This window comes from Stylophora pistillata, chromosome 1 (assembly GCF_964205215.1).
Source record: "Stylophora pistillata chromosome 1, jaStyPist1.2, whole genome shotgun sequence".
In the NCBI taxonomy this organism is placed as follows: Eukaryota; Metazoa; Cnidaria; class Anthozoa; order Scleractinia; family Pocilloporidae; genus Stylophora; species Stylophora pistillata.
The window spans coordinates 37,553,638-37,566,612 of record NC_142519.1 but is presented as its reverse complement, the minus strand read 5'-3'; the positions used below and the strand labels follow the sequence as shown (position 1 = coordinate 37,566,612).

General features: G+C 35.4%; 2 protein-coding genes across 4 annotated transcripts in view; one reads left to right on the top strand and one right to left on the bottom strand.

Annotated features, from left to right (window-relative positions):
• The window catches only part of LOC148742340 (rho GTPase-activating protein 19-like), a 16,806-nt gene extending 11,643 nt beyond the window's left edge, over positions 1-5,163 (bottom strand). For both annotated transcript variants that reach the window (XM_088755450.1, XM_088755454.1), the window contains exons 1-5: positions 4,806-5,163; positions 4,285-4,365; positions 3,740-3,949; positions 2,977-3,173; positions 1,680-1,772 (exon numbers count right to left, since the gene is read on the bottom strand). In XM_088755450.1, coding sequence (XP_088611576.1) covers positions 1,680-1,772; positions 2,977-3,173; positions 3,740-3,949; positions 4,285-4,365; positions 4,806-5,022 — 798 coding nt within the window. In that variant the 5' untranslated portion in view covers positions 5,023-5,163. The remainder of the gene's footprint in view (positions 1-1,679; positions 1,773-2,976; positions 3,174-3,739; positions 3,950-4,284; positions 4,366-4,805) is intronic.
• Positions 5,164-5,233: 70 nt separating this feature from the next.
• LOC111347321 (AKT-interacting protein-like) lies at positions 5,234-12,679 on the top strand. 2 transcript variants are annotated; one of them, XM_088755501.1, is made up of 10 exons: positions 5,234-5,479; positions 5,623-6,258; positions 7,536-7,600; positions 8,183-8,261; positions 8,761-8,832; positions 9,480-9,536; positions 10,028-10,105; positions 10,911-11,011; positions 11,261-11,340; positions 11,723-12,679. In XM_088755501.1, the coding sequence occupies exons 2-10, from the start codon at positions 5,933-5,935 to the stop codon at positions 11,759-11,761; spliced, it is 897 nt and encodes a 298-aa protein (XP_088611627.1). In that variant the 5' UTR covers positions 5,234-5,479; positions 5,623-5,932; the 3' UTR covers positions 11,762-12,679. The 2 variants fall into 2 exon arrangements, with proteins under 2 accessions (XP_088611627.1, XP_088611619.1); XM_088755493.1 differs by having other exon boundaries at positions 5,234-6,258.
• The last annotated feature ends 296 nt before the right edge of the window (positions 12,680-12,975 follow it).

Below are 12,975 nucleotides of genomic sequence, written 5' to 3'. Positions count from 1 at the left end.
TATTCAGCAAAGCATCCCTTTAGTAAGCAAGTGAGTGAGTATTAGTTAGTAAGTAAGTAAGTAAGTATTAAGTAAGTGAGTGAGTGAGTGAGTAAGCAAGCAAGTCTAGATTTTATTTTAAAGTGCACCTAAACCCAAAATTTTTTTTTCGCTTAACGAAATAAGCTTATTTTTTAGAGTATTTATGTGCAAAAATTTTTTAATTTGCTCAAATCTTTAATTTTCTATGCCCAGTCAAAATACGGAAAATCGGCCGCCATCTTGCCCCATGACCGAGTTTAAAGAAGAATGGCTCTAGCGGGTAATGTGACGTCAAATCGAGAACACGAAAGTCTGCATCTCACACATTTTCACTTGTTTGGGAAGATTGTCGTCGATATTGTCCGAAATATGCCGACTAGGTGTGTTGTATGAAGAATGTATGAAGCGCAATACCCTCTTGCAAATTTCGCACTTTGCTACATCCTTCTACAACACACTTAGTCGGCATATTTTCGGACAATTATCGACTACAACCTTCCCAAACAAGTGAAAATGTGTGAAATGCAGACTTTCGTGTTCTCGATTTTACATCACATTACCCACTAGAGCCATTCCTCTTTAAACTCGGTCGTGGGGCAAGATGGTGGCCGATTTTCCGTATTTTGACTGGGCATAGAAAATTGAAGATTGGAGCGAATACAAAAATTTTTGCGCAGAAATACTCAAAATAATAAGCTTACTTCATTAAGTGAAAAAAATTTTTTGGGTGTAGGTGCACTTTAAGGTGGTAACAATCAACAGTAATGAAAACTACTGACAAACTTGTGACCCTCTAAAAGTGAAATTATACAACTCAGTCTCCTAGACTTTCTCAAGGATGTTGCAAATGAAGACATTCATAGTCAAAGCCAGCCAAATTTGACTAATTAATCATGACTGAGATCAAATAAGAGCATGTCATATATAATCAAATGTATTACATGCAGGCTAACTGTAAGTACTTTGAAAAGTTGCACTGCAACTGAAACTAAACTAATTATTGTTAAGCTGGAGGGAATGTTGTCCATTTAGAGCACTTTATGACTGATTCTAACGGTAATGTTGAAAAATCAAAACCAGAGCAACCACGAAAGTCAATGTTAGTTAAAGTGTATTTGACAAGGAGCCATAGAGAACTTAAAACTAAGGTTAGTATGAAAAAAGTGCAAAAAAATAGACTCTTATCAAAATTTATGGTGAACCCAGTAGTTTACAATGTGGGCCAGAGAAATAAACACAAAGTGTTTCGAAAATCCAAACTGGTTGAAGGCAAACCAGTTAACTATTTAAACAATGTAGCTGACGAATTGAACTTGGTGCAACCGAGAACAAATCTAGTGAGTAGCAGGGAAGAGGAATTGAAGCTAGGACTACTAGATTTCAAGTCCAACACCCCAACCACTGCCAGCCATGCTGCCTCCTCAAGTATGAACAAGGAAACTGCCTCAAGGACTGGGAAATATTTGGCTGGTCAAGCTGCAATTGCCTTGAATTTTAATTATAAGTATACAAGTTGTGAGGATGACTGTTGCAAGTTTCCTTTAGTTTACAAACCAAAAAGCAAAGAGAAGAAAAACCAATGCAATTATGACTTACTTTTTAATTTAATTAGGACCAAATTGAAAATTCTAATGGTAGTCACAGATACATGTACTAACCTTGAAAAGATCTAAAGAATGATGAATCATGGAGGCAACCAACTTGTGCATCACTGTCATGTCTTCTGGAATGTGACTAAGGCATGTCACCTTCTGATTTTTTTTCAAACACATTTACCAGAAGGGATATGAGAAAACATAATGTTGATTGGACTTTTCCATAAATTACAATTATGTTTATATGTTTCTGTTGTTGTTAGTTATATTTGGATCTTTAATTGAAGTTTGCCCCAGTCAAAAAGTTGTCAATCGAGTCTTAATAACACCCTAACGCAATGGCTACCAGACAGGAGTGCAGAATATTTTCTCCACAGTCTGTTCTCTACACATTTCTTAATGCACCGAAAAGGAGACTTTAACATTATCAAAAACATCTCAAGCTGTGTCATTTTCTTTCAACTTACTGTATGATTCAGGGGTAACTCTGGGAGGAGAAATATTAGATTCCATGCACTTATTGGGAATTCACAGTGTTGAACACTATTAGCAGTTTGTTTCAAAGAAACTTAAGAGTGGACAGTTGTGCTTTAATCACCAAATTCCATCTTATGCTTTACAGTATAACCTGTAGGTTAATGCCATTGAAGATATTTAACCCTTTCCATCCAAATATCTCATTATTTATATTTCTTCTTACTCTCTGTCATACAATTCTAATGATTTTAGTTTGGAGAATTTGGTTTTATACATTCAACTAACGGGTTTATGTCGGACTAATTGGATGACCTGCTCCCAGTTGGCTTGTTAGCTCAACTGGTAGAGTGCGGCACTAGTATCGCAGAGGTCAGTGGTTTGAATCCTGTACAGGCCTGAATCTTTTCAGGTCTGATTTTCACTATTGCTTAAATAGTGCTCTTTACTGTGAGGATCATGCACAAATACATATTCAACAAATTATCCTTTAATTGATATTTTTGTTTATTCTCAACATTTGTCTGCTTGATAAATGCACTAATATTGTAAGGAAAAATTATGTCCAGGGCCCAGTTGTTCGACAGCCGATAAGCGCTGAGCCAAGGTTAAATTTTAATCCGGGTTTCTCTCATTCTTTTTTTCAAAAGCCTGTTTGGAAAAATGTTCTCTATTCTCTTTAGAGCATCCAATCACTACATTGTAGACAAAAAAAATTATGCTGCATTTTCTCTTAGAGCTTTCAGATCTGAAATCAAATTTCGCACTAACCCTGGGTTATCTTAACCTAGCTTTGAACACTCCAGCCCTGGTCACTAATGAGAACAAGAGTGAAAAACTATTATTAAATACTGAGAACATGTTGATTGATGAGTGCTATATGTACCTCCTTAAAGCCCATAATGTTGGGTGAAAAGACAACAGCAAGGTTGTGGGCTGTCATTTTATTGTGAGGATTTTTGAAGACAAGATTGAGGAGTTCCAACAACTGCTGTAATAGCATTCTGTTTGGGGGTGGCACCAACAGGAAGAGAAGCTGGAATGCTTCAATCATCTTAGCATTGAATTCATCATTACGGATTTCTACACATAAGATCAGTTCATGGTATTAGATCATGTTGTTTCAGCCCTATGTACTAGGTAATAAATACTGCATTTTAATAGAAAAACAGTATATAAACCTAAATTAAGGACTTTAAAGAGAAGTGCTCCAAAGCAAATTTTTTTCACGCTTGTGCTTGTCTTATTCTTTCAATGCACTTGGTTTCTGAAGTTTTAGTAATTTTTAATTAGTTTTGTAGCACAATAAACTCATGAAAATCGTTTCTGTTTAATCTTCATTTTGACTGTCTCTGAGTCTGCTGCTTTTTGCTACTCCACTGTCAAAAAACTACCAACTTTGTGAGTACATATGCAACCTGCAGGTAATGGTAGCCAATCAGAACACAGGATTTGCTGCATACTGCCTTGAGTACAAAATGAGTGCTGGCTAATAACAGACAGGCTTTATAATGGAAGATACAAATCATTAATGAGTACCAAGTTTAGCATAAACAGGTTCCTATAGATCGACCCCAACACATTAAATTATCAGTTAATCAGTGACTAGAACTCCTCTTAATTTTGGTTATACTTGAATGTAACAGTACCTGTGATTTGTAGATAAGCATCTAGAGGAGCATTTGTTAGAAGAGGTTCTGGAAGATCTCCAAGGAAGATTTTAAGAACAGATGCCACATCATGTGGAGTGAATATTCCATTTTCAAAATCAACAGGATCTTCTTTGTCAAGCATCTCTTTTAGTTCCTCTTGTCTTTTCTTGTTGCCAGAAACTCTAAACAATCCTTCCTTATCCACATCTGTAAGAATGGTAACAAATGTATCTTGATCACTGGCAAACAAAAGAAATTGGCAAGTACACTAATGGTGTAACACAAATTAACTGTTTCTTAAATCAATATTAGGACCTTGAGAAAGAGTCACAATAATTTGCTTTGCATTCGTAGTCAAAACTTATATAAGTAGATAAACAGGGTATTTTCAAGCCAATAGATTACACTTTTGAAGTTCAAGACTGGGTTAATCGGCAGTACACTTCTTTACAAACTTTTCAATTACAAGGTTTATAGAGTATTTCCTCTCCTCTTAAATGCACAGCACTCCATATATAAGCAACCTAGAACTAATGACTTACGTGACTTTAAGTAACTGATAAGAGTTGTGATTCTGAAAACAGCTTCCTCTGTAAGCAAATGGCCAAATATTTTGTGACTCCCTGAAAAGAAAAAATTATCCTTGTTAAGAATAATAATAACAAACTACATCAAAGCAGTCTGGTGCACTGAGCCTACATGTAAATCTAGTTAAGCCTATAAAAACTTGTGAGTAATGTCTGGTGATTGGATGAAAGGCATAGTGCTTTTCATTAAAAATACCTTATCTTTTTTTTTTTTGAGAATTTCCCTACTTAAGAGAGTGTCATCGTGAACCAGCAGCGCTCCAGTTCTCTTTACAAAAATTACGCCGGCAATAAAATAAGGCCTCTTTATCACAGAGTATCGAAAGATAGTAAGCTTTACATGTCATCAGTCGAACCGCAGGAAAAAAATCACTTAGTTTGTAGGCTTCCTATTTTTTAGATTCTTTCTGAGAACTAGAACATTTTAGAGCAATTTTTTCAATTGATGAGAACTCATTTTGTTAGTCATTTCTCGCCTTTTCTGCTGATGATCTTGTTTATCTTTTCCGATGATTTGTAGAAAAAACTCTTCTGTGCTGAAGGTTTCGAATTACTTTCGATCTCCAGATTTCTTGCGACATCTCCCGTATGTTCTAGTTGTTGCAAGTCTTCAAGCATGGTGATATCCAAGATTCTAGTTAGTCGACTTAAGCACACTCTGGCATGAGAATCCTTGGACTCTTTCTTGCTCATCTTACCACAGAAATCGGCTGCAATTTTTTTGTCACTTTAACCCAAATGGAAATTTAATTTTTTTTTTTTACCATTCTCAGATGAAAAGACCGCGATTTAGTGACCTCGCCAATCAAATTTAACGGTCCAGTTACTGACCAATCAAAGAGCTCAAACTAGCTCAGCGGCTGTTTATGGCGGGCTCAGTTTCCTTCAAGATGGCGGTCGAGATGAAGATTCCATGTGTCGATGCTTATCAAAGTGACGGAATTATTTTCTCACCGACAAAGCTAATGATTGGATCGGTCGGACAGAAACCTCCAAGGTCCTGCCTCTACCATGGCTGCAACAAATGGATGTCTCTAAGCCTTGTTCAAAATTACGTACGTTTCAAAGCCATGCTTCAGGAATGTTTTAAACTTGGCGCGCGCTGGAACGTGTTGCTGTCAGCCAAGTCACGAGAATTAAGGACATGCAGGTAGATGAGGCTTTTTTCCCTGGGGATCATAAATAATTGACGGTGTTCACAAATTCTGCGTGGCAAAAGATTGGCGTTAAGATCAAGAAGTCTTGCGTATCAGTTAGACTTCTGGTAACCTTTTTTTGTTTCTCCTTTCTCAGGAACTGTTTTGGATTGCGTTTGTATTCATCTCGTCCTCTGAATCAAAACATTTGGCAACAAGTTCCAAACAATTTGCCTCATAATGGCTTAAGAGGAAGAGGACAATCCAAGTGAAACGAGTGGATTTTATCTTATTAGACATATCAATACGTGACAATTATCGAAATTCGATACGATCGCGTACCATTGGATAGGATATAAGCACGCCATTTTGTGTACCGACAGAGACAGATTCAAAAGATTTTTCAGCGTCGACTGCCTAAATCTGACGTTCCATTAACATTCCGATTGCTTTTTGTGGCTTCTATCATGCCTTCAATAAGTCCTGTTCAGTCACTTAGTCCAGATCACGACAAGGAGTTGAAAGAGGACGACGATCAAACCTCCGAAATTTCTGGCCCTTTAAAATCACGGTTCTCTCCAAGCTCGACTTTCAGCGAGAGACTAAAGGCCGCCCGGAAACTGATTCCTTCCTACCCTGGTAGAGCAAAATTAGTTCGATCAGTGAGTGAGAGTAGCACTTTGGCGACGAAGACAGACGACGAGAGAATACATTCTAGAGCAGGAAATGAAAGTTGCGCAACGACTCAAGATTTTGGGACGTTTTTCCGAGAGCACGCCATCATGGTAGAATAGTGAGTGGGCTTTTCTTCTCTTATTCACTGATTAAATGGCGCATGAAATAGTAATAGTAACCTATGCTTTCTCTATCCAAAGTGTTATAAGGTTAACGAAAACGTCCAAGTACATATAGGTAGTAACTCTCATATTCTCATGTTTAAAGGGCCAAGTATGAGGAAACGAATTTCCTTTGGACAACAGCTTGGCCAGTAGTTGATTTTCATAATACTCTGATAGGTTTGAATTACCACAAATGAAACGAGAGTTCACTGTTGGCTCGTCAGACGAGGATTTGCCAATTGTAAAACTTGGTCCATATGTGATTGGTTTACGATTAAAGAACACTTAATCCGGGAGTAAAGCTGGGAAATTAAAAGATTTTCTTCCCAAAATCTGTGGGGCAATAGTTAAAGGAAGAATTTCTGTGGGAGCAAATAGTTTTAGAAATGATTTTGTTAGTTATACATTTCATTGGACAGGTAATTTAGGGTGTACAGTATCTCACCACTGCTACAACCCAAGAAGAACCAAAATAACAAAATATGACTGTGGAATGACTTACCTTTTTGCTGTGCATCAGTTCAGATCATAAAAAAGAACCATTCAAAATTTTTGTAGGATGCAGTATATCATTTGATATTACTGGTAAAAAATAATAGTTTATTTTGAGCACATCACATCATTAAAATCTCAATGCTCTGTAAGTAATTTAGGATCCAGTGAAACCTCTGCAATAATTTTTTGTAATGTATAAAGAAACTAAGTAAAGTACTAGATTTACATGCTCAAAGATAATTTAAATAAAACACTGTTTTGAAGTCCACAATTATTCAAAAATATCAATAGATGAGGGGGTTTTGTACGTCTAATGGAAGGTCAGTCCAACACATGGGTACACAAGATGAAAAAGCATGACCACCATATTTCTTTGTCCTAAGCATTAGCTTATAAAGTCACGGGTTGTCTGTAGTGTTTGAGCAAAGATGCCTGTTAGGTAGATGTAAGACTAGTAAATTGGCCGCAGTACTTACATGCAGGAGCAAGACCATTAATTTTAATACCTTGTAGGTGGCTATAGAAGAATCTTACAATGATAGGTTTATGCACAGGCAGCCAGTGTAGCTTACAGAGAATTGGAATGATGTATTCCATTTTACTTGGTTTTGGAATTAGTTGGCAGCTGAGTTCTGAATGGGTGTCTGGTGTAAGGAAATATTTTTCCTCACCCTGGTAGGCTTATGAAAAAAGCAGGCAACTCTTAAGATATCCATCTGTATTATCCTCTCTGTAGCAAGATTATGGGAAGAAATCCTCTCTCAGGAGTTTATGTAATACCGTCACTGAAGTCTCTACAAGGTCAGTTCTCTACTGATGGTGTAAAATAATGCTCTTTCATATAGTACAGTGTTCACATCTAGCAGTGTGTACATCAAGTACAGTGCGTAATACAAAATTGTTAAACTGTTATTTTATTGTTAAATTGTTAAATTGTTATTTTTACATCATGAATGTTGTGTTTTGATATTTTTAGAAGACTACAATTTATAACATTCAAACAATATTGTATTCAAACCCTTTAATTGTAAAATATGTTAGGTTTTCTTGTTCTGGTATTCATTATGATCATCGAAGCTTAATTTCTCTCAAACATTGATCAGAAGTTCAATAGGCCAACTGAAAACGTTTTCATTACTTGCATGGAAAGGTAGATGCAAGCAGCGGTAAGAAAGATTTATGGCCTGGTGGCCCCTGGCACCTTACTTTAGCTCTTGGGTGACTCAGGAATTTTTTTTTTTTCATACAAAGCATATGCAGGGCACCCTGGATTTCACAGTTCAGAGCACTGGGCTCGATTCAATTTTCCTTAGAGCACAGCCTTGTTTATGTGATTCAGAGTTACAGTTGAGAACGGTACATGTATAATTTTATTTACTTTAGTCTGGCATGGAGTAATATTCGTCAGAGCTGGGCCTTACAGAGATGGCATCTTCAGGTTTATAATTATTCTTCAAGATGAGTAAGTGAAAATGATGCAATCATAAAGTTGATGAGGTCAATTTAATTGGTGATGTGTTTTGCAAAATTATCATTGTTCGATTATGTATTTGTTTACAAGCTTCAATTTTATTTGTAGAGATAAGTCCAATTATGTCAAGGCTGCTTTAAAAGGAGTTCTTGAAGTGATTATTGATAATTAAATTAAATAGAATTAAAAAATAAAACTAAATTTAAAATGGACCATATTTCAAGTTCACAGCCATTTACAACATATTCTAATGTAAAAAGCAAGTTATTTAAAAAAACAATGAAAAACAGTCTTGCAAATATTTTTTTAGTTTCTTAAAATTGTTACCAGAAAGAACAGCTGTAATAGCAAGGAAAACACTTGTGATCAGTAGCCTTAATTCCCGTTTTAGAATCAAAGAAAGGTTTTTCAGTTCATTGTATATTTTATTATATATCAAGATATAATGATATACTTGATGTAAATTTGTTATTTCTTATCTTGTCACCAGTTTCCCTGATAGTCGACCTCTTCTAAAATTGACTACGCCTTTGTTTCATCCACAAGTTAATCCAGTGAATGGGTATGGAACAAAACACTCGTCTATGGTTTGGAAAAAATTGCTGTTAACTTTACGGGCTTTTATACTAAAGAATACCACATATTTCCATCATTTATCCAGGATGATTACAAAATAAATATTTTCATTGTAATAATAATTCTCAATTATCCATAAAGAAGATACTGTGGTTCTTTTGAGCTATACAGTATATAACTGCTTACTGGATTTCTCGGCTTTCCTTTTTTTGGCTCTGATTTACATGACTGTAGTATTATCTTCAATGACATTCTATGACTTTCACTTTGAAAGATAAATTTGAATTTTGTGACCTTTGAGGTTCTCCTGAAAGTATTTTAAAATGCAGGATTGTATGAATATGAAGAGTGTACAATGTGCCAATGGCATCATAGAAAAGTTCATGCAGCAAAGTTTGTGAATTCATGCCACAGTTATCAAGCTTGTGTGGTCTCAAATCCAATGTCCTGTTTTCAAACACTAGTTTCTGGAGCTGCAAGTAACAGAACAGCTATCTTTTTGTGGCCTTGAGACTATGCAGCTCAAAACTCCCAACAAGCCATCTTCACAGAACATAAAGAGCAGTGCAAGTACAATTAAATTGTTCCATCCTGTAGCTTCAGTTGTAACCCAGTTTTTTTTTTTTCTTCTAGCGTTCTCAATCTGGATGTGTCATTTCCTGAATGGGAAAGGGGTAAAAACAGTATATGGTGAGTGTGTTTCATACTATAATAATAATTTATTTCCACATGCATGATAATAAGTGCTCTAACATTATTACAAATACATACTTGTATATCTTAGTAGAAGTTTTGGTGTGTAATATCACTGAGTACTTTTACAAGTTGTGCTGTATTTTGACGAGCTCCTAGGGCGAGTCAAAATACAAACAACGAATAAAAATACTCAGCAATAATACACAACAAAACGTTTAATAAGAGATTTTTTAACCAACATACCAAATTATTATTTCAGTTCGGCCAAATTTTCTGAATATTTCTGGAGTACAAAATATCACGAGGTATTTGTACTCATTTTGCGTGTTATTTATAATGTACGAAGCACAGTTGGATAATAATACTGACCATAGTCTGGTAGACTGTGGCCTTAAGGGTAGTGGCTATGAGAATTACACACATTTGATTCTTGTGTTGCCCAAGATTCTCTTATGAATTAAAGCTACATATTCTGACTCTTTCAGGCAAGTCCTTAAATTTATGAAAAGTTGCTTCTATAGCATAGACACCTGGGGTGCTACAAATGAACAAGCTGTTAATCTGTAAGTGAAAGTATTACAGTAGTTATATGGGAGATAATTCTCTTTAGCTGTATGGTTTTGTTTTTGCTGCTGTTGTTCTGCACTAAGTTTACTCATTGATTGACAAAAAACACATTTCAGATGGCCAGTTTCTTTGTCAGGTCTGTAAGGCTTACACCAGGCAAAAGGACTCCTGATTTCTTTGAATTCATAAGTTATGTCCTACCCAGTAATATAGGGATACAAGATAATAAGATAATTGTAATCTCCAGCAGATAAGGCCTGCTGGAGATGAAGCACTAACTTCATATTAACCAAGGGTGAGCTTTGTATTGGAGAATATTGGCCCAGGGTCATGGCTGTATGGACTGAGCTTGGCAAGATACATCTGTAAGCACAAAAACAACCCAAGGCCAGTATTCCTCAATGCCATTTGCAAAGGTGAGGTCAGTAAGAAGTTAATTGTATGGCTCGTGAATCAAACAACTTGTTTATTTTCAATGAATGAGTTGCCAGAAATCAGATCCTAGAGCGTGCACAATGATTTCTCGGTTTTCCATATGGCAAACACTGCAACAAAAGGTTGCTTCAATTTCCAAATAAAGGACTTTAGAGATAGATCATTGCTTTTTTGCTGTTGTTTTACCGTAAATGGATTTAGGTACTGGTAGTATTGACACAAGGGAAGAGTATAAGGTTTTTGTTTGAATAACCATGAAATGTAGCATAAAACAGACCAATAAACTTCTCTCCTTGCATGAAATGTTCTCATAATGGTCTTTTCATTTGAGATTTTAATGTAATTCACTTCTATCAATTTATTTAGAGTACATGATAGCTTTGAAGAATTCAAAGAAAGAGCAAAGCAATGTGCAGCAGAAGCCTTAGATTTATTTGATTCTGAGGTTAAACAAGACAGCAGCTCAGGTAAGGGATTTTTTTCTCAAAGAATGATGCTGGCAATTTTAATTATTTAACTCCTTTAGCACTATTATCTTATGTCTGTGATAATCCACATTCCATTTCATTCATTTTTAGTATTTTATCCAGTCCATGACAAAGCTCAGTCATGTCATTATGCTATCAGACATTTCTCTCAGTGTTGAGATAAACAAGGTCTGCTTTTAGTCTCTAATACATGACTTTGTATGTAAGCCATTGTATCTAATTTGACAGATGATGATGGAAATGTGTTGCGGCAGAAGAATCTCAGTGATTTGGCATTCATGGAAGGCAAACGAATGATGCTAGCTAAGGTGAGATTGAATTTAGTGTTAACTTATTCATATTTACTGTAATATTGCTGTCGCATGATATGCTACGTACTGTACAATATAATTATGTACTAAATGGACAATTACATTGAGGTGTTTGTACATCATGGTTCCCTGGTTCCTTGCCTAAACTACATTATTATGTGGTTTGAACCCCTTGAAGGGTGACACTCATTTGTGAGCTGCTATTTACCAAATGAAGAAAGTTCAGTAAAAGAACATTCTCAGTGACTGTGACTGCTTTTTCAACAACTCAAGCAGATGTCATATGAGCCTGGAGTTTCCTGCTTCATCTTCCAACAAGTTTCATGTATTGATTCAAAAAGTTAATATTAATATCATGGTACATTTTTTAATTTAACAGGAACACACTTTCTTGGATAACAGAGATTTACCATTCTAAACAACAAGCAAATGGAGCTGTTTTCCTCATCAACCTAACTGAAATGTGATATATTTTAAACCCTGTAAAAATTTTCAAATTGAAATGGAAATAGTTATAAGAACTGCTTCTATGTAGCATAATTATCACATATTTGCCTGAAATGCCAAATCTGAATAGTTATGGACATTTTTGTACAAGAGGTCTAGACAAGTTTGATTCTGAATTTTTTCTGTACTTGCTAATAACAGTGATAACTAATATTATAACTTATGCTACTCTGTACAGTATGTGTTCACAAAATAATGTGTATTCAATATACATCACTCTCTTCTCCTGAGCACTTGATAATTACTGCTTCTTATAATGCAGAATACTGTCAATATTAGGCTGCTGGAACTCAGTGACTGGAGCTTAATATTATGTGGTCACTGGCAGAATATTTGTTCGCTTGTTTTATTAGTGTAACTTGTTCATTTTAAACCTTTTAGTTATCTCAGTTTAACTTCAGAAGTATTTCTGAAATGTGATGATTTTCATCCCTTAAACTCAATAAAGTTTTATTTATTATCAGTGTGTCTTTATCATAAGACCACAAACGTTTAAGTCAAAGGATCTATTTGAAAAGCATACATGTATGTCTTTACTCATTAAGCTGTAGGGTCTAAAAGTTACAAATTATGCAAAGTAAGAAATGAAAAAGATCAATTTTATTATTTCCCAAAAGCTCTTGGATAAATAATTAGGAATTAAAAATGTACTCCAACTGTAAACAACAAGCAAATGTAATACCACACTGTTTAAACTTATTAATTTGTAGTTTTTGTTACATAAATATTAAGTAAGTAATAATGGATTTCTGTAAGTGTTAAGACTTTTCAAAAGCAAGTGAGCACAGCAGATATTTACTCAAGGAAATTAAATGTTCTGGTCATACAAGTTTTCATGACTGCTCTTTGCTACTTCCAAATGCTTTTCTTTCGTTTGTAAGAACTTCCATAACCTTCTTCTTCATTCTCTCTAGGGAAATAGTGACTTTATTCAGTGATGAAAATCCTGTTTCAAAGCAAAAACATTACTGTTGATGTATATGTAGTAACAAGGTGAATCAAATTCTTAAGAGGAAATGCACAAAAATAAGGCTGTGACTAAAAGTGGGACGGGGAGGTGAGACTCGGGAACGTGGGACGCGGGGAATGATGGACGTGGGACGCGGGATGTGATGAAAAAAAAAC